This window comes from Poecile atricapillus, chromosome 18, assembly GCF_030490865.1.
Source record: "Poecile atricapillus isolate bPoeAtr1 chromosome 18, bPoeAtr1.hap1, whole genome shotgun sequence".
Lineage (NCBI taxonomy): Eukaryota > Metazoa > Chordata > Aves > Passeriformes > Paridae > Poecile > Poecile atricapillus.
In genome coordinates this window covers 6,794,599-6,820,851 of record NC_081266.1, presented here as the reverse complement: position 1 = coordinate 6,820,851, position 26,253 = coordinate 6,794,599, and the positions used below count along the sequence as shown (strand labels likewise).

General features: G+C 40.8%; 1 protein-coding gene across 3 annotated transcripts in view; it reads right to left on the bottom strand.

The window, feature by feature from the left end:
• Positions 1–26,253, bottom strand: part of KDM5A (lysine demethylase 5A) — a 49,074-nt gene that overhangs the window by 21,070 nt on the left and 1,751 nt on the right. For all 3 annotated transcript variants that reach the window (XM_058852786.1, XM_058852785.1, XM_058852784.1), the window contains exons 2-17: positions 25,642–25,719; positions 24,479–24,601; positions 22,154–22,324; positions 21,542–21,676; positions 16,279–16,384; positions 15,649–15,737; positions 12,619–12,777; positions 10,201–10,320; positions 8,917–9,075; positions 7,153–7,334; positions 4,416–4,578; positions 3,476–3,595; positions 2,095–2,289; positions 1,812–1,993; positions 1,423–1,547; positions 1,024–1,174 (exon numbers count right to left, since the gene is read on the bottom strand). In XM_058852786.1, coding sequence (XP_058708769.1) covers positions 1,024–1,174; positions 1,423–1,547; positions 1,812–1,993; positions 2,095–2,289; positions 3,476–3,595; positions 4,416–4,578; positions 7,153–7,334; positions 8,917–9,075; positions 10,201–10,320; positions 12,619–12,777; positions 15,649–15,737; positions 16,279–16,384; positions 21,542–21,676; positions 22,154–22,324; positions 24,479–24,601; positions 25,642–25,719 — 2,258 coding nt within the window. The remainder of the gene's footprint in view (positions 1–1,023; positions 1,175–1,422; positions 1,548–1,811; positions 1,994–2,094; positions 2,290–3,475; positions 3,596–4,415; positions 4,579–7,152; positions 7,335–8,916; positions 9,076–10,200; positions 10,321–12,618; positions 12,778–15,648; positions 15,738–16,278; positions 16,385–21,541; positions 21,677–22,153; positions 22,325–24,478; positions 24,602–25,641; positions 25,720–26,253) is intronic.

Below are 26,253 nucleotides of genomic sequence, written 5' to 3'. Positions count from 1 at the left end.
AAAAAACAAACAGGAGAGCCTTCTTTAGCCTCCAAATACAGGAAAAAATTGCTTCTCTATTGTGTAACAGCTTTCCAGTTAAAACAGATTGTTACACTTGGATCTGTGGTGCAACTAACATTTTCGTGTTCAAATTCAAGCAATTATGATATCTGCATTATGTTCTGTGTAGCAAAGTTGGGCATTATAATTAACAAGGTGTTTTCTTTTTCCTCTTTCATAATGTCTTAAATAATACACAAAAACCACAAATGCAAGAAATACAGCCAACTACAAACCCAAACCTTATCCTCAACAGAGGAACTACAAGCTACATCAATTTACTGTACAACTGCTGCTTCAAGAATTACAGTCACCTCATTGAGCTGCTTTCCACGGGACTTCTATGCAGTGCACAAAACACTCAGGATAGAAGGAGGAACATGTCCCTGGAAGGTCATGAGAGCAGAGCAAGGAACACATCCAGCAGACAGAGCAATGCTGAGGCAGCCACAGGCAAGGCAGGCAGCACAGAGAACCAATGAAGTTACACTGCCCCAAGCCACTGCTTCTCAGCCACACCTCACTGCCTCCCATGGTCCTTCCCAAAAAGTAACAGATTGGCTCAAACCATGGACTGGTTTTGCTCTCTGTATTGTTGTGCTCCCCCAGACCCTTTTGTCACAAACACCGGAGTCAAAACATACTTTCACTACATTTTTACCTCCAGCTGTCTTTCCCTACAACCCTCCCACATGTTCAGCAAAATACTTCACCAGCAGTCAAACACAGCTTCTCCAAAGGATTTCACATTTCAGTACATATGTCAGCTGAAAGCAGAATGTTTATCACATTCCAACTATGTTCACCTTCTGGCCCTTTGTGCCACTGCCAGTGCCTCCACCCCTCCCTACCTCTCGGTGAGTCACAGCACTAAGGACAAGAAACACTAAAAGAAGCTTGCACAGAGGGTTTTTAACTCTTCCAAGTCCAACAAAGTAACAAAGAGGCAGATGGCAGATTCTGAAGATGTGCCTGTCCTACCTGTGTTTTTGCTTTTTGCTCAGAAGCAGCTGTGCTACTGAAGCACAGGTCTCTGCTTCTTTCACAGCATCTCGGAGCCTGCGGAAAAGATCGTTCTCCGGGTATTTCCTGTCTTCAGCATCCTCCAACATTACTCTCAGCTCAATCACATCTGTAATAAAAGCACAGAAATCATTTGTATGCAAAGAAAAGGGGATTTTAGATTGCTTCAATGGCCTTCAATCAAGGTTCCAACAAGGTAGTTCAATTTGAAATGCACAATACTAATCTGCATTACGCTCTTGCATTAGCTCATTTTATTTTTTCCAATACCTAAAGTGCTATTTCTCTCATTAAATGAGAGCACAGAACACATGTAGGAGTTTCAGGACATCCTATTAAGAATGACAGAAGGCTGACCTTTCTTGTGGTTGAGATTGGCAGACAGAGCCTCTGTAACTCTACTGACCCAAGTGTCGTAAGACTGCGCTCTAACTTTCACGCCATACAACAAAGAAGGAAGGTCTTCTAGTGGATAGCGGTACCTGAAGGTATGGAAAAAGACAGAGAAAGTATTAATGCCCACGTGAAAGTCAGGGTGTTGATAATACTGAGTTTTTCCAGCTGCAGCAATGCCAGAAAAACAGAACATGTACAATACCTGCTTGCCTAGGAACCGACAAACAAAAGAGGATAAAAATACTCCTTAAATAAAGGAGGAAAAAAGTGTGAGCAAATGCATTTGGCCACAGGGCTACAGCGAACTATCAGATATGGAAGAAAAGTAGGGAGAAAAAAATCCTGTGTACCTTAGACACTTCTTCTGCATGGGACAGGGACACAGATCAGAGGGATGGTATAAGCACACCAGGCGCTCGGGATTACAGGAACACGTAAGGGCTGACAAGAAGCACGTGGTTCTGCAAGCTGTGCACTGACGTTCATCATCTGGAACCAGCTCAAACACCTCTTCCTCAGACATCAACACTCCCTGACAAAAAGAATTAGCCACTTGCTCAGAAATTCTAATACAAGTGTGGGGAGAGGGAAGCAGAAGTTCTTCTGCAAGCAAAGGGTTCTCTCATTACTCACCATCTGTACAACAGTCTCCCTCAGCCGTGTCTCCTCCTCTATCAGCAGAGTCATCTCCTTGCAGACCATGGCAGCCAGCCCCACATCCAAGCACTCTGGATCTGCTGCCATCTTGAAGATCAGCTCCTCGTGGGAGAACACACAGTGACGTCCCAGCCTCCGGTAGTGACTGACACACTGACGTCCAATGGGGAGCTACAGAAAACCACATCGCCATCATTGGGGGAAAATAGCACCTCTCAGCTCCCATTCTCCTTCCTCAGACAAAAACCGGGAAAAAACTGAGACTAAGAGTTGTATTTGATGAGACAGAGAAAATTCTAATGACTTTAAAGCACATCACAGGTGAGGACAAAGAGGGCAGGGGAGGGACAATTTCATAACCTTATGCACCTAACTTTGAGACAGAAGTTTAAGCTGTCCTAAGCTCTTTTTACTTCCAGTGGCAAGGAACTGGCACCAAAGAGAAGTCATCAGGTTACACTCAGGTGAATACATTCCCTTCTGGATATTGCTATGCTTGGACACAGACATTTAAAGTAAGATTCCTAGAGTTAACCAAAACTGGTATCACTCATTTTGTGCCTTTTAAAGTAAAAAGATGCTAAATGAATTTGCCACACATATTCCTATTTTCCTATTACATTTTATATAAGCAAAGGAAGTTTCACATGGCTGGTGCAAATTAAGCAGTTTTTCACAGAGGCTATACACACATTGCATCATGAGTGCTGGGGGAAAAAAACCAGCCCTGACACACTGCCAGTCCTGCAGACAATTTTTCTGATAAATGAATAAAAGTCCCTGAAAAAGGGCTAAAATTTCCATTTGTAGCTTAAAAAACGAAGTTAGAGACATATGAACTAGAGATGAGATCATAACTTCCAATTGTAAACTGTGGATAGTAACAGAATGCTCCTTTGACAATTTCCTGAACAATCCACATGAGCTATGCACTGATGTGGCACAGCACTAATATGATTAAAAGGCACAATGAGCTGGCACAAAGGAGGAACAAAGACTGCTATAAGCCTGCCTCCAATATTCAAATGACAACAGTACTTCAGGACAGGCCGTGGACCTATATCAAATTCAGAAAGTGGCATCCCAGAAACACTAGCTAAAGGTACTGTGAGATGCCACTTTGTGCTTAAGCAATAATTAGAAAGGAAGAACATGTGCCCAAAGTTTCAGTCTGAAGTTGCCTAAAATTATGTGCTCACCAAAATGACTTTGTTTAATGGAAACTCCCCACAGTTTCTAACTGCTGTCACAAGAATTATAAACATAAAATACACTATTTAACTGATTGTTCAGGTAGTTGAGTTACTAATACACCACTTGCACAGCTCACATAGCAAATATATACAAAAGAACAGACCCAGTCAGCAGTGCAGAAGTTCACAGCTTCAGCAAAGTTGTATCCCTGGTTAAATCCAGAGTGATAGGCACGAGGAAAGGTCACAACAAACTCGCCAGCACACTGATTGGTCCTGAAAACCTAAAAAAGGGAGGGTAAAGGAAAGAAAAAATATGTAAAATGCAACAGCTTAAGACACAAAAGTACAAGATGTTTGAACACTGCTTTCTGTACCCACAGATCACCACAGGCAACAACAATCCCAACAGTGGTAAGGATTCTTTCTGCCTTCTTAACATGAATACTCAATTTACAGCCTTTTTTAAAAAGAGCTGAATATATAAGCCAACAGTTGGAAACTGTCTTTATGAATCCCAAGAGGGATGTTTCTCTATCATCATTTAATCCATTGTACCACAAACTGCAAAAGCCTCTGGAAAAAAGTTTATGGTTTGCTTTGTTGGGGTATTTGCCAGGGAAGCAATTTATCCTAAGACAAAAGCAAATGATAGTGACTGCTGCTTAGAGGGCTGCAGACAATTATGTTTGGTCAGAAAAGCATTTTGTAATGCTGAGATTTCTACTGAATGTAAGGTAAGTATTTTACTGTCAAAAGCTTTTACAGGCACTTCAGACAAACTTATTGCTTTACACAAGGGAAGGGATCTTTTTTTATTAAAAATTAAGTGTAATACACAGCATATGTTTGTTCTGGAAGGTATCTTACGTAGGAAGCTTGGCACACTCACTTCTGTTACAAAATAATTTAAACTTCCTGGTTAGTCTAGGGAAGAGCCTAGAAAACAGCTTTAAAAAATACCCTATAAGTAATGAATATGCAAATGCCCACCATAAAGACTCTTCAGAATTATGCCAAACCATTGTTACACAAATCTGACAGAGAATGAATCAAAGAGCACACACAGAAGTACTTCTGTAAAAATGCTGGTGTGCTACTCACTGGTACACCATGTTCCATCAGCACATTGGGGTTCATAATAGTGACCAGCTGGTGCAGGAGATCAGGCTGGGACTCAAACAGCTCAGGAGCCAATTCTTTCATCACATCCTCCAGCTGCTCTGCTGCGTGAGAGGGCACACCATACCACGTCTTTGGCTCTCCCCTACCAAAACACAAGCACAGGGATGAACACAAGTGAGAGGGAGCTGCTGCTGCCACCCAGCTGTGAAGCACACCTCACAGCCAGCAGCACTGTCCTCATGAGCTGCTTTACACCTAGATTAAAATTATCTTTAACCAACAAGCATCTTCTTCAGGATGTACTATTCTAATCTGAAAAATCAGTTACACTCCAACATAATTCTCAACATGCCTGGCAGTAGATTTGCCTTGACAAGCCTAACGTGGAAGGTAATTGTCACTTACCATGCTCCAAAGGGGTAAAATGGGAAATTATTTTCCTTCAGGAAGAAGGAATAAGGTTTAATAAACAAAGCTACAGTCTAAGAAAGATCATGGAAATCCTCCATTCAATTAGGCTTGGAGTAGTCACATTCCTAAAACCAACAGTATACTAGCCAGTAGAGTAAAATGCATGCAAACTTTCTAATATTCCAAACTAATTACTAAAAACCTCCAATCCACTGGACTGTTAAGATGAAACATGCCAAATAACGTGGATTAGCTAAGTACTAGGGCACAAAAAGATTAATGGGACCAAAACTAAACAAATATATGTTTAGCACTGTTCCAGTCCTTTCTTAACCAAAACCAACAGTCCATCTGCAGTGCTGAGATTTCCTTTTAAGATCCATCTGACTGAGTACAAGCAGGAGTCTGCTGGCAGCCTGCCGGGGTTCTGGGATTATGATTTATCATAATGGATATGGATATATAATGGAGATATATATATGGATAATGCATATATATATATAGCATAATGGATTATGATTTATCCTGGAGATTTATCCACGATTCTACGGGCGGCGCCGCCCCCTGCTGGCAGGAGAGGGACAGGAGAGGGACAGGAGAGGGGACAGGAGAGGGGACAGAAGAGGGGACAGGAGAGGGGACAGGAGAGGGACAGGAGAGGGGACAGGAGAGGGGACAGCAGAGGGACAGGAGAGGGACAGGAGAGGGGACAGGAGAGGGGACAGAAGAGGGGACAGGAGAGGGGACAGGAGAGGGACAGGAGAGGGACAGGAGAGGGGACAGGAGAGGGGACAGGAGACGGACAGGAGAGGGACAGAAGAGGGGACAGGAGAGGGGACAGGAGAGGGGACAGGAGAGGGGACAGGAGAGGGGACAGGAGAGGGGACAGGAGAGGGACAGGAGAGGGACAGGAGAGGGACAGGAGGGGGACAGGAGGGGGACAGGAGAGGGGACAGGAGAGGGGACAGGAGAGGGGACAGGAGAGGGGACAGGAGAGGGGACAGGAGAGGGACAGGAGACAGACAGGAGAGGGGACAGGAGAGGGGACAGAAGAGGGGACAGGAGAGGGACAGGAGAGGGGACAGGAGAGGGGACAGGAGAGGGGACAGGAGAGGGACAGGAGAGGGGACAGGAGAGGGACAGGAGAGGGACAGGAGAGGGGACAGGAGAGGGGACAGGAGAGGGGACAGGAGAGGGACAGGAGAGGGGACAGGAGAGGGGACAGGACAGGGACAGGAGAGGGGACAGGAGAGGGACAGGAGAGGGACAGGAGAGGGACAGGAGAGGGGACAGGAGAGGGACAGGAGAGGGACAGGAGAGGGGACAGGAGAGGGACAGGAGAGGGACAGGAGAGGGACAGGAGAGGGGACAGGAGAGGGACAGGAGAGGGACAGGAGAGGGGACAGGACAGGGACAGGAGAGGGACAGGAGAGGGGACAGGAGAGGGGACAGGAGAGGGGACAGGAGAGGGACAGGAGAGGGACAGGAGAGGGGACAGGAGAGGGGACAGGAGAGGGGACAGGAGAGGGGACAGGACAGGGACAGGACAGGGACAGGACAGGGACAGGACAGGGACAGGACACTGAACGGCACTGCCTGAGCTCACACCGAGCTGTCAAACACGCCGGTTCCTCCAAGACCTGCAGCCCTGCTTTGAAGGCCATCAGCTCATCTCTCCCTGATGTCCAGAAAACTTTCTAAAGCTCCCAGCTTACCCTCTCACGAGTCTCCTGTTCAAACACAAAAGCTCAACACCACAACATTCCCAGGGCTGCTCCAAAAGGCAGAATTACTCCCAAATTTCTCTTTACAAGGCATATTTCCGTGTATATGTGGATCTGCTGCTGAACAGTCAGCTCTGATGCCTCTAGAAGCCAAGAGATAGCAGACTCCGCTTCTGGCACACAGACATCCCAACTTTAAAGCATAAAGCATGGAAAAAGGGAATTCTTAACTTGGTTCTAAACAAAAAAAAGTTTCTTAAAAAAGATAGGATCCTGTAAAGCACAATTTTATGGTGACACTGGAATGCTGGCTACACAAGAACGTTTCATCAGTTGATGAAAAGCACTAATATGCTTGTCCTGAGTTTGCCTTAATTGAATGCTTTGCCTTGAGCCCACTAGGGTGCTTTAAAAAGCATCTGTATTGAGTTTCAATCACAGCTAAAGAAAGGGACCACTCTGCACATTCAGCTTTCCATGTACAAACATCCTCAGTGTGCTGAGGCTATCTGAAGTAGAACTGCAAACTTCCCCAAGCAAACAGGGCAGGGTAAGGTAGGTGCACAAAGGACAGCCCTTACCAATGCAGGTAGTTGATGGAATAGCTCCAGTGGTCTTCAATATGCCAGCAAAAGGAGGAGAAGCACATCCCTACGTACAGCCAGGGCACCTTCATGCCAGAGATGTCTGCATTGATGTGAGCAAGCACCGACTGCTCGAGAATGGGCATGTTGTTCAAGTTCCAACCAGAGAGAGCATAATCCTGCCAAAAGGAGAAAATTTGAGCAAATCAGAACATAAGGACACCAATTCCAGAAAAGGAAGGTACAAATGGAAACATCAGCCAATCTATTTCTGTAGCAGATAATGGGATATTTCCTGCAACAATGAAACATCAAAACTGGAAATAATTCCTTAAATACCATAGTCATCAAATAATCACACTACGATTTTAACACCTGTCTTAGTAATTCAACACAGCTCATCTTATTTGGATCAAGGCTTATACACTCAGGTTTTGATTTCTTCCCCACCACAAGACTGCAGGTTTCATGCTTTTCTGGTGGAACAAAATACCAGCAACACTAACACAAGAACTAAAGATACAAGTCTTCAGTAATACAGGACAACTTTAAATTGTGAACAACACAGTGAATCTCATGTTATTATTTCAGTTTTTTTAACATCTGTTTTATCATGATGCACTTTACACTGATCTACTTTATAGATTACTTTAGAAAGTTTTCTCAAGAAATTCCTACACACTCATTTTTGAGAGGACAACATCACCTGTTAAGCAGTCTCACCTTTACCTTCAAATACATACAATTTGGTAAAAAAAAATTATAATCCAGACAGCCTTAAAAGGCCACTACTGCACTTGAGCATTAATTTACTTTCCACTTTTACAGAAGCTTGATTGGAGTTTTAGATATATGCCATAGCTGCTGAAAGGACTGGTCAGGCCCTCAGCTCAGCCAAACATTGATTGTGGCTGTTTCCTTTGCTCTGACACTACAAAGACATTGCAGTGAGTCAGAAGACTTAAGTGATCTGGTTAAGAAATTTTTCAAGTGACTACCTCCATACAAATAGATAAACAATCAGTGCTGACTCACTAGGCAGCTACACGATCACGGCACAGCCAACAAAGGTACACACAGGAAGGTGCAGGAATAGGTGCAAGACAATAGTGAGCAGGATTACCTCTTCCAGTGAGCAGTATAAAGTGATTTGGGGCTGTGTAATCAGGAAAACACACCTTTACTATGTCTGAATTTAATACAAGCAGCAAGAAAATTGCTTTGCTACAGTAAGGTCTGAGGGACAATAGGTAATACACTTACCAAATCATCTTTACAGAATGTTCTATAATTGAATGCTGTATCTATCTACATCTACATCCTTACAGTATGCACATGAAACAAGCTAAACCAAATTAGTTTGTTTCACCCATTAAGAACCTCCTAAGGAGGACAGAATCATGTTTCTCTAGCTAACTCTATAATGAAAAGGTTTGGAACAAGTAAAAAAAATAATGTTAAAGAGCCTCTTCATACTCAGACAGACTGCAACAACTTGCACATCTTTGTCTGCTAAGATTAAGTGACAGAAAACAGGTGTGACTTAAATCATGAAACAGATCTTGGCTATCAGCAACCAGATCTGTCAAAGAACCTCAAATATCAGATTAATGCCCTGCTCAAAAGGAATGTTAAGTACGTGCAAAACCCTGGAACAATTTCTTCATTAAAAAAATCCACGCTGACTTCTGACCCAAATTCTTAATGTGAAATCTTATGCAGAGCAAAGAATGGGGTCAGTCTGCATATCCTGTTCCTCACCTCCTCCTCTGGCATCAGCTTTCGTCGGCCATCCTTCACTGGGAAGCCACTCCCAAAGTCCTTGGACGAGATATCGGCCCCGTATTCCACAATAACATCTTCTTCTATGCTGCTCACTAATCGCCAGAACTCTTTTTCTACTAGCTCAGTGGGAACCATCTGAAAGCAGAAGAGATGTTATGGTAGGTGCAGATAACAAAAATTATCATTCAAGCAATAAATTTCTATTAACTCCCCATGAATTTTCACACACCAAGGTCGCTGCCCCTCTCTCCTCCATCTCTTCAAAGTCATGGTTTGTGTGTGGCAAAGTCAAAGTTTGGTGTGTGTTCCTGTGCAGTGGCTGGAATGTTTCAGGAATTGGATACCACCTCATGGGGGAAGGAATAAGCGAAAGAGATGGAATCACCACAGCTACACCAAAACACAGGGGGAAGAGGAGACAGCCAACAGAAACCAAGCAGCAAAGGGAACAAAGCAGCATGCAAATTCCAAACTATTTCAGAAGATAATGACCAGGATTTCTAAACAGTGAGGAAATGCAGATATAAAATTGTGTTCAGGAGCTTGATCTTCATATAACTCATCATTACTCTAACTCGTGTGTATTTATTTATGAAGCTTATTCTTAAAATAAGCTTTGTTCCATGTCCCAAACTTTTATCATAAATTGTAATTCTTAAAAGGTACAGGCTTTAGCAAGAATGTCCCTAAATTACCAGAGAACCATGAAGGAGGAAGACCTTGGTGCTGCATGCAGTCCACAGGACAGTGGAACTGTGCCAAAGCAGAAACACTAGTTTTAAAAATGCTGCTGTGATGCAGAACAAAAAAAACCCAAAAAACCCAAAACCACTGTGATTATCAGACAGATTCAGTCTATTGACTTGTCTACAAGAAAATACTGTAGGAGGAAGGAAAGCAAAGATTTATCCTCTGGACAAACTAAACCAAGACAAAAGCATAGGAAGGGCAGAAGGGCCCCTATGCCAACCAAGAGCAAGATACTGAGTTCAGTTTATCAAAAAGGGCAAGAACTTTAAGTAGAGTGTGCCCAGTACAGTAAACTCTAACAAGCAATAAAGCTGTCTGTCCATTGCGGGGAAAGGGTGAAATGAAGTTGAAATGAGACCAGATGCCAGCAAGCTAAATAATTTGTTTACATGTTTGAAGCTTATGGTGCCTCTTTAAACAAGGCTAAGATGCCTTAGCAAAAATCCAGGATCAGCTGAAACCTCTTCTCTTTTTCCCTTACAAGGAATCCCAACAAAATCTGAAACTCACATGGACCGGCATGTTGAAATAATCAGACTTGAAGTTATCAGCCATTTCACCAAAGCTCTGGAGAGTATATTCCCTGACAGCTTGTTCAAATCCAAAGGCCTCTCGGGGTTTGTTGCATTCCTAGGAGACAGAAGATAGAAATATTGTTCCCTGCAGCAGACTCTGACACAGTTACATTTTTAGCAAGAAGCCCCAGTGTCCATCTGAGTCACAATAAGCTCCCAGTTTTGAGACTTCTCCAGGCGGGGCAGTCGCACGGCAGCGGAAACAGAGCCGAATTAACGGCACAGAAGCTAATCTAACACTGTAACCCCAGTGCTGCACACTTCTGCTTTCCTGGCCAAAGCTACATTTCATCAGCTACCGCTGCCAGCACAGAGCCAGACTCTGCACAAGATGCTTAGGCAGCCACAGAACATTTCTGCAGACACACTGGATTCCAGCACCTGCAGAATAACTGCACAGGAACAAACCCCACAAGTGTTTCAGTCTTATCAAGTCAGCAAATCATCAACAGATTTGACACTTTGAAAATATATAACAGGGAAGAGGAAAAAGGAAATTAGAACAGGGCAACACAGCCAACAACAGACACAGCCCATCTGACAGAAAATCTCCAAGTCTTTCACTGTTCTATCCCCATTCATCTTGAAAACACAAAAAAATACTGGTGGATATTTCAGCTCCTCCCCCCACTCATTTCTAATGTGTCCTTCTCAGCTCCTTTGGAATTGGCACCGTGTTTATATATACAGGACATACTGGAACACAACGATGATGTAAAACTATCTGATACTCAGCTTTTCAGTCCAAGAAAGGACTGAAAAGGAATTAATCAGTAGTTTCTCTTTTTTTCAAGAGGAATTATCCTTAGACTATTCCCAACACGTATCAAAGTGGTTCTTAAATGGAGCCTGTGACAGAGAATCTACAACATCTGTGAACACTGTCAAACAATGTTGACCTAAATACATATAAAGAGCCCTTACCCTATTCTTCCCAGCTTCTGTTCCAGTACCCTGCTGTAAAATTACATTAAGCATCTGCGCAAAATTAACACCTAAAGTAAAAACTGAGGCAAAAAGTACTAGTGAATACTTCAAACACTGCAGTTACTTGTTTACAGGACATATTATAGGCATGTGTTTTCTCCTTCTACTTCTTATTTTCAATGTATTTGCAAACTTTTTCAAGTATTTTTCAAGTATCATTTGCTACTAAAATCTTACTTGGCACCTTATCTTCCCTGGGTTTGTCCCTGCCTGCATGTTTTTCTTTGGTAACAATCTATCCCTGTTTCTACCAGCAATAATGAAATGTACTGAGTTTTCACATTCTTAAACCGTTGCAGCCCCTCTATTTACTACTACAGTCTCCAAATTAACTGCATATTCTATTGCTGCAGTTTGCTAATACTTCCTTATTGCTCTTTCTTAAGAGAAAACAAAGAAGTAGGTTAATCCACTCTCTGAGCAGCAGCCCAGAGGGAAAGTTTCATCTCTTCCCTTGCCTGTAGCTATGAATTTCTACCTCTCTTCAAGCAGCATTTGCCTGAGTCCATCTGACAGCCTCATCTCTCAGTGAAGGGCGAGAGCAGCTCCAAACAGAGCCATAAAGGAACCAGCAGGAGCCAACACCAGGGAAGGGCACAGGGGAATGGGCATTTAACCACTGCTCCTTTTGGAAACAGCACAGCCTGAAGAGTGAAAGGCAGTGTCATAACCACAGAGCTGCAAACAGCAAGCTTCTTCCTCTCAATCCTACATCTACCAACCTTCTGAGCTTGCACAATCTGTCTCCTTATGACAAATACCAAGCCAATCAAGTGATGTTTGCTGTCTGTTGATCAATCATCTCTTGGAACTGGGTAGCTCTTCTTTTTTGAGTAATGAAATTCAACGAGCTTTCACTTTCAGAGCCTAAGCAGTTCCTTTTTTAGACTAAGCCAAATCTAAAATAGCTGCAACAAAATTTTAAATTACTTCTTTCACTTTCTGCTACAGCCCATTCTGAACAATGCTATAATGTCTTTCCAATAACCAAAGCTCCCTGTTGTGCCTAAATTTCATACTTTATTTACTCCATAGTTTACAAAATGTGTCGTCATTATGTGGAAACATCCATTATAACCCTAGTTCTCACCCCTAATTTCCCACTACCAGGTTATCAAATTGAGTTTCAGCTCTTAATATACCAAGGTCAAATTTTTGGCTGCCACATGGCCATGTAATAAACAAAGGTTATGCCCAAGCTCTAGAAGGAATGCCCGTCTCCCCTTACGGCTCATCAACCAAAATTCAAGGCTCATCTTGCCAATATTCCAAAACAAACTATGCACTCTACACGGATGGATTGCTGATCTGCTCTTCTGATCTTTCCAGGTACACACACAAAGCTCCAGCAGCTCTTGAACTGTACCTCAGCAACGCACTTTGGACACCTCCAGTCACCCTTGGGTACATCAGGAAGAGGAGGAATCAAGCAGAAAGTGTGATAGCTGTCATCACACCCATCACACAGCAGCAGTTTATCCTCGTTATTTCCTCTACCACAAAATAAGCAAACATAGAGATCCACCTGTGGGGGAAAAAACAAAAGAAGAAAACAGTTACAAGAAGTTTGTCACCCAGAGCCTGCCCTACTTAAGCTAAGGAAAAAAGGATGATATCCTGAAGTCCAGTACATGAGCACCAAGAGACTCCTCTGGTTTTTGAGAAGTATTGACAATGATGGCTTATGTTTCATTCCCAAAGCAGCACTATGTGGGGGCAGGAGGACTTTGGGTGCTGTAAAATTACTATGCAGCTCCGTTGCACTATCTTTTGCTGTCTAAATCAAGCAGCATCTCATCTACGTTATTCTCAGGCAAAAGAGTAAGTTACAGTTTTTAGAACTCCTTCTCTTCAGCCCTCTTATCGTAGAAAACAATTTAAACTGAATCTCTACAAAGACTGCATGGCTAAGGAAAATCTCAGAAAGGTAATTCAGAAATACACTTGTCATCGTTTGCAAATGTACAGTGGTGTCTTTGCAATGAAAAAGATAACAAAATTCACAAATCTACAGATCTCAATCTAAAAATTCACGAGGAAGTGAAGGAAACCACGCGTAAAGGTACCAACTTCTTTCTCATTTTTTCCAAAGCAAAGGATAAAACCTCCAAATGATAAGAGAGAAGTATTAACCCCAATACAATAGCAAACAGTTTTTGCTATTGTTCAAAGAAGTTTTTCAAGACAGTCTCTCAACAAGAACAACACTGACTGGGAGACTGGGGCCAGAGAGAAAACCATACAAAGAGATTTCAGATCTTCTTTGCTCTTGTTTCCTGTACTGTACAAAGAATTTTAATTAACAGAAACATTTAATATAATACTGAAGAACTGTAATAACCTAAATGGAAAAAAACTGGGTGTTGCTTTACTATCGCTAAAAAATTCCCTTCTGTATAAATTTTTACTAACAGCATGAACTTCATGAATGACACCTGCTCCAAATTCTGCTACTACTCCCACCAGCCCCTGGCAACTCGGGCTGTGCGCATTTCCTTCACACAGCTCAAAATAACACCAGAAGAGGCGGGGTGGGGCCTGCTAATTTAATCAAGATGTCACAAAAACATGTGCACTTCAGCTGATTAGGTGTATTAAATAGTTAATGACAAACCCATCTCCAGTTACAGCTGCCTAGTTAAATATGCAACCTCCTAGCTGTGCAATAATTTACTTCTTAAGGAGACTGCTCAGGTTTCTTAAGAAACTATTTTAAAAAATAATGCAGCTCTACTCAGAGACGTATCATTTTCCCCCTCATGGAATAGCATGTCTGTCCAAAGCACCAAACCAGCTGCTTTTGTTGCATGTACATAGCAGGGAGGGAGGGAACCTCAGCAGGCACTTCCATGTTCTCTTCCCAAAACTTAACAGTGCATGAAAATAGCAACCCTAAGTTTTCCATGGTCCTCACTAGCTACCTCCAACTGGTAATACCTTCTTCCCTCTCAACTCCTATTAACATATGCAACCTCTGTGTTAGCCTAAGTGATGATGTGGCAAATACAAAAACTGCACTGAAACAGATATTCACAACAAGCAGATCTGTGATCATGCAATAACCACAAAAATCCAGCTAGCCATGTAATAAAACAGTGTAAGACTATGATGATATACAACCATATGCATCAAGGGGAGAGGAGGAGATAAAAAAGTGGGTTTTGTTCTCCCAGTTAGTAACTCACCAAATAAAATCAATTTTGTAGTTAGCACTTTAAAAGAAGATAAATAAATGATGGAGAAATGCACACAAAACTGCACCACAGTATTTTTCAGCCCGATGTTATATGAGGTCAATGCATCACCAGTGCATTTAGGACTGCCCTCCTTACCCAAGTATTAAAAAAAAAGTGTGAAAACAAATAGTACTAAGTCACAGAATTTCAAAATATTAGAGTTACAGCAATACAATTTCAAAACAACAGTTCTGTGTTACAGCATTTTCCTTTTCTTGTGTTTGTGTGAATGAAAAGAGTAAGCAAATAATAGTGCTACATAAAAAACCCCAAGAGACTAGAAAAATTATTTTAAAATTAAAGCATAGTTAAAATTATCAAATGTACATGACCTAGGAAAACCATATACTCAGAAGCAGTAGCACAATTGAAAAAATTCAAGTCACACAAATCCTAACTCTTCTGCAATGGCACAGGGATCTGTTTTTTAAATATCCAAATTCTCCCTCTTTTTTCCCCCCATATAATCTAGTGATTACTAGAGTCTTTAGTCTTCCATGGCTGAAATTTAAGATAAACTTTCATAAGTGTTCTCAGGCTAAGAGAAAAAAAGGAACAGCTGAATTCTAGTGAAGGGTCTAATTCTCTGGACAATAAAACACTGATCTTCATTCATGGCTGCACACACACATTAAGTTATGACACTTCAAAAATATGAAGTCACATTCTAGGAGAGACATTAAGAACAACTGTACATTGCTTTTCCATTAATTTGTCTCTGACAAACATCAGAGAACTAAAGGTTTTATTTTTCCTATTCAAATTCAGAACAGAAACGACGCAAGATGTGGAACTGCTAAAAACAAACTCCTGAAGCAGTGGAGCAGCTCAGAATCTCTTCTAAGGAAAAGAAGCAGTATTACAGCTGTTCTACAAAGGGGAGCTCAAACAACAACTGAACTACTGAAGGCATTCAAGCACGTGACAAGTATGATGAGCAAAAAGCTTCACATTCCTGTCCAAAAGATTAAAACCAAAGCCTAGAGCACAGATCGTTTTTCAAAATACTGTTCTTTCTTCCCATAACAGTATCATCTGCTGCAGCATGCATCCATTCATCTGTTTGGAGGAGTGGGGGCTCTTTTAGGAGAAAAAGAAAAATCTCAGCAAATCAAACAAGTCCTTTCTATGAGAAATCACAGCAAAGGCATCACACTTACGAAGTTGACAGAAAGAGTTCCCTTTCGCTGCCTCATCTGCATCCCAAATGCTTCTGATCTGGGTCCCTTGCGCCTTCGCGTCACCTCATCTAGAAGTAAAATGAAGTTAAATGCTATTAATATCACATCAAGATAAGACTTAGCTTGTAAAAACACCACAGATACCCAGCCTGGCACCCTGCCTTTCAGATCAGAAACTACTTAACAGTCCAAAGAAAGCAAAAAATGCCATCTTATAACTGGCCAATCTAAAATCAACAGGGATTAGGAACAACATCTTTTGCTGATCCTCACAGGTGATCCCAGTGGTCCCATGAAAAACAGTGAATTAAACACCTAAGTTGTGCACTTTGCTGGCAGGATCAGTTTCAGTACTTTTAAATCCTGCTTTCCCTTTCACTCACTCAATTCATGGAACAGCTGCTTAATTGTTATTGTTACTATATAATACATAAAGAGCTGAAACTCTGCCAAGTTATAAGAAGCACTCTAAATCTCTCATGAATGAAACCCTAGAATACTTAGCTTTCTTTTCCCAGTTTTGATTTGCCTTCCTCTTAATACTGTCTCTAGGGACATTCAGGAAGATTTAACAGTCTCACTGAAAGCAAGAACCCAAGATTTAATTACCCTCTTTATCCTTTGCTCCCAATGACAGTCCCATCATCTTGGGTCCAGCTCCAAAGATCTGCAGCTTCTTTAGTTCAGTGTTTCTACTCATTTCTCCTGCCTCTGCCTAAAAAGAAAAACAAGACCACATCAGAACAAACCACCAATATTTCCCCTCCAGCTTTCTTCACAATTTGCTGCTATTCCACTCTCCCAGAATATATGCTCATGGAAAGAAGCAGGCCTGAAAATGTATGATTTTCTGTTCCTAGAGGCAATGAACATATGCAAATGGAGTATGAGATGGAATTTTTGTCCCAAATTTCCAAATTATTTCTCATATAATATTCCAGATCGACTACAATAAGTCATCTCCACACCAAATAAAAGAATTAGGTTTGACATTTTGCAAAAAATAAGAAGAATGCCAGAGCAACTTTTTCCAAAATCACTATGATTCAGTCAAGTGCCTGGATTTTAATGCAGTTCAACAGTATTTCCTTATCTTCTCCTTGACTAGAAACATCCCCACGACACTAATGAGTTCCAACCAACTTCCTTAAGCTTGGCTGCTTCTGGGCTTATTTGTGACGAAATGTTGTGAGTATAACTCAGATCACAGCTACTCATGTTGTAAGCTCAAAATCAGAAGTAAAAAGACCCATTTGGTGACAGCTCCATGCCCCTGCCAGCGATCTTTCCTAAAGTGTTCTGCTTAAACTAACTTCTTCCTGTTTCCCAGTACTGACCTACCTCATTTTCTCCCATCACTGCCTCTAATCTAACAAGAAAAAGAAGAAAATATTCTGGTTTTACCTGTAAAACAATCACCTTGGCATTTTTCTTTATGCTGCCTCCTTAGAATTTGAAAAATCTCTCTGATGTGGTATAGAAGGCCACTAAATTCTCACTATTCAAAAACTTCCTCCTGAAATTCACTGATCTTAAAAGATCTCAGCAAGCTTCTCAGCTTTGAAGGTGGGCATGTAATTTTAAAGAAGTTATTCTTCAGTTAACTTCCTGATGATACTTCATCTGTTATTTTTCAAAGTTATGGCCTGATATCTCATACCTGTCCCTTGGGGTGACAAGCCTTCACAGTTTTTAATAAATTATTAAAGAAAAAAACCCAAAATTTATTCCAAAATAGTGTTTAACATAAATTCTAATACATTTGCAACGAACATAAAAAAAAAGATGATTTTTCTGCCTAAATCAGTTGTTTTTCTTGCTTCCAGAAGATATAGTTTCCTATGCATTATTACTCTAAGGAGTTTTTAATTATATTTACAGTCCCTGTTCCCACTGAACCGGGTATGCATTGTGCTGACAGGCATTTTCCAACCTAATTACTGCTGATACTCTAATTTTCAACATTTATATGCTGCTATTAAATTATTTTCACTTTATATGTGACCAACTTTGTAAGCCCACTGTGCAACTGTGCAAATTTTTCCTCACCAATTCCTCACTTTTTGGCTAACAAGCCATAAGGAAACACACCCAGAGTCCCTAATTTTCCATTTGAAATTCATTAACAGCTCAACCATTCTCTCAGCTAATAAAACCTGACAGAATCAACCCACATATTCCAGCACAGACATCACTCCAACAATAATCTCCTCAATTTCTCCTAGTATTGTGACCAAAGACAGTTTTCTCAATGGGATATAAAAAATAATTTTATCATATTTACTAAAAGTAAATCATTAACACGCAGCAACAAAGTTTTAGAGCTTAAAACTAGTTTAAAAACACATTATCTGAATATATTTTCATAACTCCACTGCTCAGATTTACTTGGATACCACTAAACCTTAGTGGATGAAATCCATTCATGCACAGGTGGAGCTACAGAGTTTTGAAAAAGAACAGTCTGCATATTGGAAGATGAATGTTTTTAAAAAACAGATTCCTGTGTAAACACTGACAGGATACTGATACTTAAAGGTGTAAATACCAAAAGTATTCAGAAGCCCCGCTGAGCATTTTTTCTGCTGTGTCCTTTAAGACTCTAGGAAAAGCCAAACTCAGAACTGGGAGTGCATGGAAGCAGCAGCAGTCGTGCGTTCCTTGCCATTTTCTCACTGCTAACAACACAAAACTCCAGCTCACTTCTGCATTCTACCTCCTCTACACAAGTGAAACAACTCGATTAAGCTATGATTCTACTCGTATCTCCTCTTTGTCCTGAAGGATACAGACTGTGTCTTTTACCTTCTCAACTCAAAGTACAACCCCAGGGCTTTTCCTGCATATGGGCCAAGGCTAACAACACGATCCAGTTGGACTGAGTCACTCATGATTCGCTTGTCTCACCCCTCATCTATTCTGAAACATTTACATGCCCACTCCTCCACCCCCAGTGCACAAGACTACAATGCTTACAACCAATAATCAAAAAATTTACATGTTTGGGGCATTTGTCAGCATCTCCCACAGCTCTTTTGTTTCACTATTTTGTTTCACAGTTGTTCCCATGGAAAGAAATCTTTCAAGTGAAAAAACCTGAAGCTTATTTTATTGTGTTATTCTGCAATCATAGATACCTGAAAGCAGATATACTACTTAGAATTGTTTTCAAGGAAATTCTCTGGACATTAAGTTAATACCCTTGAGAAGACAGCACTTTTTGTTCCAGTACTGCAATTCTTTATCAGAAATCACCATGACATAACCTCATTAGACAAATCCCTTGTCAGCTAAAATACACCCTAACAGATCATTTATGAAGATACACTACCCTTTTCAAAGAAAGTATTCTCCTAAATTTAAGCTTTCCTTAAGGATATTCTCTTTTCCTAAACTGAATTAATTTACTTTTTATTGTAATTTTCTTTTCAAGCCTTTAGGAGCTCAGTGCCTTCGTGCAGCTTTTATTTGTGACACCTTTCTTTGGAGAAAAGAGAGAATAAAGCATTAAGTTTATTTTCTGAACAGAATCTCTCACCATCTAATTATTCCCTTCCTATGCAGAGACAATGTTTTCAGCTGACATTTGATTACAGTATCCAAAGATTCTAAAGCCACTCTTCACAGAGGGGAACACCCATTCCCCATCTTCTTTCATTTTTCACCTATTCCAAAAATCCCGATATTTGCTTTTTCAAAATCTCTCACCCCCTTCTACTGCTAAGGATGTTTCTCTATTTCATTAATTTCTGATTACTATATTTATACTTCCTTATTCGTTGCCCATTCTAAGGAAAGTTATCTGCAAGAAGATGCAGAGGATCTTTGGAAACTATTTCTAGCACTTGGAAAAGATCTCCAGAGCTGCAGAGGTCTGTGGAATCATCCATGCTCACTAACCAGGCCTTGTGTACCTGGCATAATAATCACACAAATCACTCAGATGTTTCAGCTGGAGAAGGATAACATTTATTTACAGCTTTTTACATTACTTGAGTATTACCTGCTCTCTGAGATTGTTTAGACAAGCTCTGGTCCAATTCCAGCTATGCTTTTAGACAATGAACAGAGTCCTGTCTAAAATAAAAAGGTGCACTAAAATCTGGAACAATGTCTCCATGTTCTCAGATATTTATTTACACTGCTATCATTTCTGGCTGCTGAGGAAAAATCTGCCTCTAAATGCTGCTCCAGGGATGACTTAAGATACTTGTACACAGCTTCCAACACAGCCAAAACCTACTTCTCCTGTCTGTGCAATAGCAGGAGTTTTTCCTGTACTCAAGAAATCACTTCAGCCATTTTAATAACTGCAATGCTTAAAGATAACTTGGCTACAAGCTTAATAAAGGTATTTAAATATAAACATATATAAATACATATATATATGCATACATAAGTATATATGTGTACATATCTATACATATATATATAGCAGGTGATCTAAAGAAAGCTATCTCTTATTTCTGAATTGCTGGCCCTTCAAACAAAGAAAAACAGCTTTACAGTGCCAGGATCACCAAAGAATCATCTTTCCAACATGGAGAAATGACAAGTACCATCACAGCAGGAAAAAAGATTCCACAGGACCTTAATAAAACAGTGACACTTTTACACCACATGCAAGAAAAAGGACATACTGGCATTTTGCCACAAGATTCACTCCAATCCAAAGAATTCCACATAGCAAATGACTGCTGAAGTTCATGCAGCACTCTCAGATTTTCTGGACAGCTCCCTACCAATACCTTGTTTGAGAGATCTGGGAAGATCAACAAGCCTGGGACTGCTTGTGTGATGCACTGCTATATGACTGTGATAAATAACTGCAAGTCAGCTTTAGCAGGCTGAGAAGACACTCAAAAGGACAATTCAGTCTAAATCATCAGAGAAGAAGGTGAAAATGTATAAAGGATACTCAAATACCCTGGTGACAAGAAAGGTGTATTATGAAAAAAAAAAACAAAACAAAACAGTTAAAGAGCATTTGGAAAAAAACTTTGTGGTGCTGGAGCTGAGTCTAGAATGGCATGAAGCAAGTAGGAAGTTGGTTGCATATAAATCCAGCTTTCGCCCACGCTCTGCTGATGAGCCAGCAGGGAGCCAGCAGACTTCATGTGAAAAGCCTCAGGATGCTGCCTGCAAGGAGTATCTCTGTCACAAGGGGAAGGCCTGATTTAAACAGTGCAACAGAGCCATCAGGGCAATACCCCACAATTATTTCTAATAAGACAGCATTTTAAATGGTGGTGATTCAGTCTGAATTCAGATTTTCTCCGGGGTACCTCCCAGCATTTAATATCACCTACTAGAATACCAGAAATTCCTGTAACAGCAGTAATTCAGAAGGAAGGAAACTGCTTTTCAGCAGACAAACTGTAGAACTCCTATACAGCTCCAGCCATCACTGATCATCTCCTCATACATCTGTTTCAGTTCTTCAGAACTGCCTGCCCAGCTTGAGACAGTCAGTCCCACAAGCAATTCCACAATTAACCATTACCTACGTGTATTTGTATTTATGTCATTAAGAGGCGTATTTTAAAAAGGTTTTTAAAAGTTCTGGAACTTTGCACTTAAAGCAGAAGCTTCAACATCAACTCACAAACAGCTTTCTGTCTGTTTTCATAGACACAGTCATTATCAAGGCACTTAGGCTGCTTGTCAGTAAAGAAAAAGCAACTTTTAGAGGTTTTGACACAAACAGTGCATCTGCTGTATCAAACCAGGTCTCAGAGTGACAAACTTCTCTGGGTTTTAGTTAAATGAAGACTGTTTCCCGTGGTGTTTCTGAGCAGGCTCCCACAGCCAAAGGGACACTGGTGGGAGAAGTAAGTGTTCTCTGTCTCTAAGTGCTGATGAGCAGGAATACCTGGGATTTGACACGCCTGGTTCTCTTCAGCATAACATTCATCCTTGAAGCCTGCTTTGGGGAAGCCTGGCCATCTGAGCTGAGGTCCTCGGCCTCCACTTTTTCCTTCAGATCCAAGTTAGGCTTTTGGATGCCCTAGAGGAGCAGAGCACAGGACATTGTGTTGGTCAGGCAGTGCTAATCATTCCACAGCCTGTGAATCATTCTGTTTGCTAAGAAACAGGATGAGTGCAGTCACACAGCATTACACACACCATTTGGAAAAGAGGCCAGTTAATTCATTCATCCTTCAAATAAGAAAACTGAATCTCAGCTACCAGGCTATCAAGAGAAAAATAAACATTTCAAATTAAGAATATAATCTTTTGCCTTGTTTTCCTTCCCAACAGGCTTGTCTTCAGTCCCATAAAGAAATACCAGAGAATAACTACACAAGGTCCCAACTGCCAGCACCGCTCTGTCACAGATAACTACGAGGGTGGTTCCAGCTTTGCTGGCACAGCTGGAGCTTCCAGCAGCACTGAGCCCAGGGCCCAGTTTGCCATGGAGTAAGCCAGCCCTCAGTGTGCCTTTTGAGCCCCCTCTCCACAGCGTGAAGGGCGAGTGGCTCACCATGAGGCTGACCCCGGACTGGAAGAGCTCGTAGGGATACAGGATCCGCTCGTAGTGAGACTTGAGCAACGAGCCCGTGCCTTTTCCTGGCAGGTAGCCAAGCCGACTCGCCACTTTAGACCATTTCTTCTCTTTGGTCACTACTTCAAAGCCTCCTTTGTTGGCAACAATCTGAAATGCATAAATAGTAAGTTAAGGGCTTAGAGCTGCACTCAGCAGCTCGTGTAAAGCAAGAATCAATTAAACCAACCAAATGTTAAAAGGCTCCAAGAGAAGTGACAGAATCCTGAAATTAGCTTTCATTTCCTGAAGAACTAGTCCTTTAATAACAAAGCACTTGCTTATTCTTATGGCTTCACACATTTAACGTGATTTTTAATTTACTAGCAAATGTAAATTACATACTGTCCTGGACAGGAGGAGTCCAACAGTCAGGGTTTATGATGTGCTGGAAAAAACACAAAACCTACCATAAGAAGAAACTGAAAAGTTAACTCTCACCAGACTTGTACTTGCTGTAAAACACAAGTCTGGCCAGCAACAAAGCCCATTCTAACAGACCCCAGGCAGAAGGAAGAGTTGGAGCTCAGAACTCTCCCAAAACCCTGATGGGAAGAGAGACTCCTATAAAAAGAGGGAAATGTGAATTTACCTTCCAGCTCAGTCCAGTTATTACACGTGACTTCAGCTGGTTTGAGACCAGTAATTCAAATACAGAACTATCACTGCTAACATCAATATGTATATAGAATTAAAAACAAGACCATTTGCCTGCAAGCAATGATCCCAACTGCATATGAGTTGCTCCCTCCAACATTTCCACTGCCTCCATTCCTTTTCCAGTCTCACTGCCAAGCAACTTAAAACACAAATGGACTATAACTCTGTTTGTATCATTGTAAGACTAATATCATTTTTACAGCAGTGTAGTTTTGCATTGCTTTTCTTTACACATGAGGACTAAATTTCAAGCCTAATGTTTCACACACTGCTAGAAACCTCAAAGCAAAACCATTTTGCTACTGGAGTGAAATTCATGGTTTGCTGGTGAGGCTGAGGTAAACTGAGAAGTCTGTGACAGTGACAAGTAAATTTGTTAATTCTGGTTTCTCCTATAATCAGAAAGAGTTACACTTAAATAGAACAATAATATCATTGTTCATCATTTTTCCTCATATTTACAGAAAAGTTCTAGAAAACCCTTTTAAAGTGAAACCATTTCTAAATTTCAACTTATCTTTAAAATTTCCAGGAAAACTTGTTTTCTGAAATTATCTATGTGTGAACAACGGCTAAAGAAGGCAGCAACGAACCAGATCAACTCAGAGCTGCAAATCTACAGCCAACTGAAATGTTCCAGCTCATTACAGTGACCCAGACATTTTCCAGTTCCCCCCGATATCCTGCATATCCCAATAAGCTACCACAGACACAAAAAAAACTCAAAACAAACTGAAAACCATTTTATCAGCTTTTCTCTGCATTTTATCAGCCCTTCCAGACTTTCCAAAATACTTGACTTTCTTTAAAACTAAAATATACTCAGGTCTTTACATTTTTACTTACTTAAGACAAATAAATCTTGATGGGGAATGGAAACCAATGCTCTAACCTAGAAGCACTAGAACTACCAGAACTTCAGTTTTTTCCCTGCAAGAAGAAATCTACCTATTTATATTTATTAGCAGCTAAGTTTATAATGGTGCATCTATTTTCCCAGTGCAAAACCAAATTCCAACAGATTTGTGTATAAACACTGAAAGAAGACTGGTGTGTTCACCAAACATAATTATAGAAATATTAATTTCTACTCAGCTTTAAGCCAGGTCTGTTTTGGAAATTAAAGTAAGTATTCCTGAAGCCAACATTATAAATTTTCAAAGATAGGTGTTTATAAAAACCTCTGTTGGAAGAGAGGAAGCAGAAATTGCAACAACTCATTACAGAACTGTTGATCAGAGCTGAACTGCACACAAGCATACTGCTGCCTGCCCAAAGAACACCTCAAACTCCTGCAGCTCCACCACACGTAAAAATGGAGAACTGAAAACCAAGTGGCCAGCTGACATCAGGACATTCAAGCTATACAAGGTAATAAATACCTGCTGTACGGAATCCAACCAAAGGTAACTGATTTAATTACACTGTGACATGTTTGCCCATAGACATTTAAATTAGAAATGTTTCTTCACTGTATTTTTCCCACTTACTTAATCTCCGGATTCACGAGATTAGCGCTGCAGCACAAGCACTTCCTGTTGCTTGGCTTCTTGAGCTCGAATGAAAACTGAATTCCCTGTCTGCCTAAGGCCTACAAATCCTTACCTTGCTCAGACCATAGAGATCCAGTATTTTTCTCTCAACCACAGGGATTTTTAAATTTGATCCTTGGAGCTCCCAAAATTTTGCTAACTGATCCAAGAAGTCCAGTTTCACTCTTGTCATTGCCTGGAATCAGTAAAGGTAGACAATCACGTACATTCAAGACCAAATGGGACAAAGCCTTACAGTCCTGAGAGAAAACAAGGTAAGTTTTTATACTGTTTCCATTTTCAACACCCATCCTGGCAGGGGAGGTATTTCTTTGTCAGGTTAAAAAAACTTAGGAATAGAAACGCTGTTAAAAAGAAGAATCTTTACAAAAATAAAATTATATATGATTTTCTCTCTGCATTTAAGACCATTTAAATTAAATTCCCACCAAATAATTTCTTGGTCTGATAGCAAAATGCATGCTTATGAAATAATCAGCATCCCAGGGAGAAACACAAGAACAATTATTAAAATATACACTGGTGGGGAGGAGGGGAATTACAAACAGTTTTTTATATATATGCTTTAACCACACAAAGGGCCTCGTCCCTGGGGTAATTCTGGAGTACTCAAATCACTTTCCATAAGGAGACCCATTTACAAGCCAAATGACATTTTGGTATGTGAACAAAGCAAGGCTTTGAGAAATGTTGTAGAGAAAATGAAAAACCGGGACAGAATGGAGGTCACACTGCTTTCAAGAGAGCTCACGTAAGTTTTTAAATCATAAAATAAACCAGCTATAATAAGCCTATAAAAAATCATTTTAGGGCTTAAAAGGCATTATCACGACAGCATGAGGTAACTAGAGACATCAGAGCAGCAGTAAATATTTTAAGAGGGAAAAAATCATGCCTGTGGAGCTCTGAAGGCTAGACAGTGGCTGCTCTTACTACACACATGATATTTGGAATTCATTTTAGACACTTCCAGCTGAATGTGAAAAACTCCTGTGGCTATTTTGGGTAATAAAATAAAAACCAGATTTTTCTCAAAGCCACGGAGAATTATTTTATACAAACTCTGCCACGGCCAAGTATAAACATTGATGTGGTCTATGGGCTTCTTAAGTGTCCCCCGTCCAGAAACCTGCCAAGATGCAAATCTCAAGCAGGGAGACCTAGCTCTTGCTTTCAGTGCAAACACAAAATTACATCAACAGTGGAAAAGCTCACCTCCAGCTCATTCAGGCGCTGAATTCGTGGAGTGAATCGAAAACTTTGTACTTCACATGCAAATGGAGGCTGCCAGTCCTAAACAGAGACAGAAAGACATTTTATTGTATCCAGAAACTTCTCTGAAAAATGCACAAAACCAAACACCCTAATAATGCCTGAGTAAACAAGCTTCCAATAGTAAATTAGTTTCCCAGAACAACTGGTGATATCACTTTCCAATTTTAAGACATTTTTGTGCTTATACAACAATGTTCCTCCCACCATATTTTAGTTTGAAGAAAGATCCTCACAGATTCAAAAATGTCAAAGAAAACAAGGTTCAAAGCATCTCAGTATGCATTACCTCACGCTAAGCTTAAACATGAGATACACTCTGTAGCTGGTGGCTTATTTATTTACTTTAAAAACAGAATCCATATATCTTGCACACTGAAAAATCCTCAGTGTCAACAGCAGCTAAGACCAAATCAGGCACATTATAACACAGCTAACGTTTTTCTGCTTGTTCACAGTCATTTCAATAAAGACAGGACCAGTCAGGAGCCCAACTCTTCAACAGAAACAGAGCCTTAAACAAGGGCTTTCTCAGCACTGCCAGAGCTCAGTGCA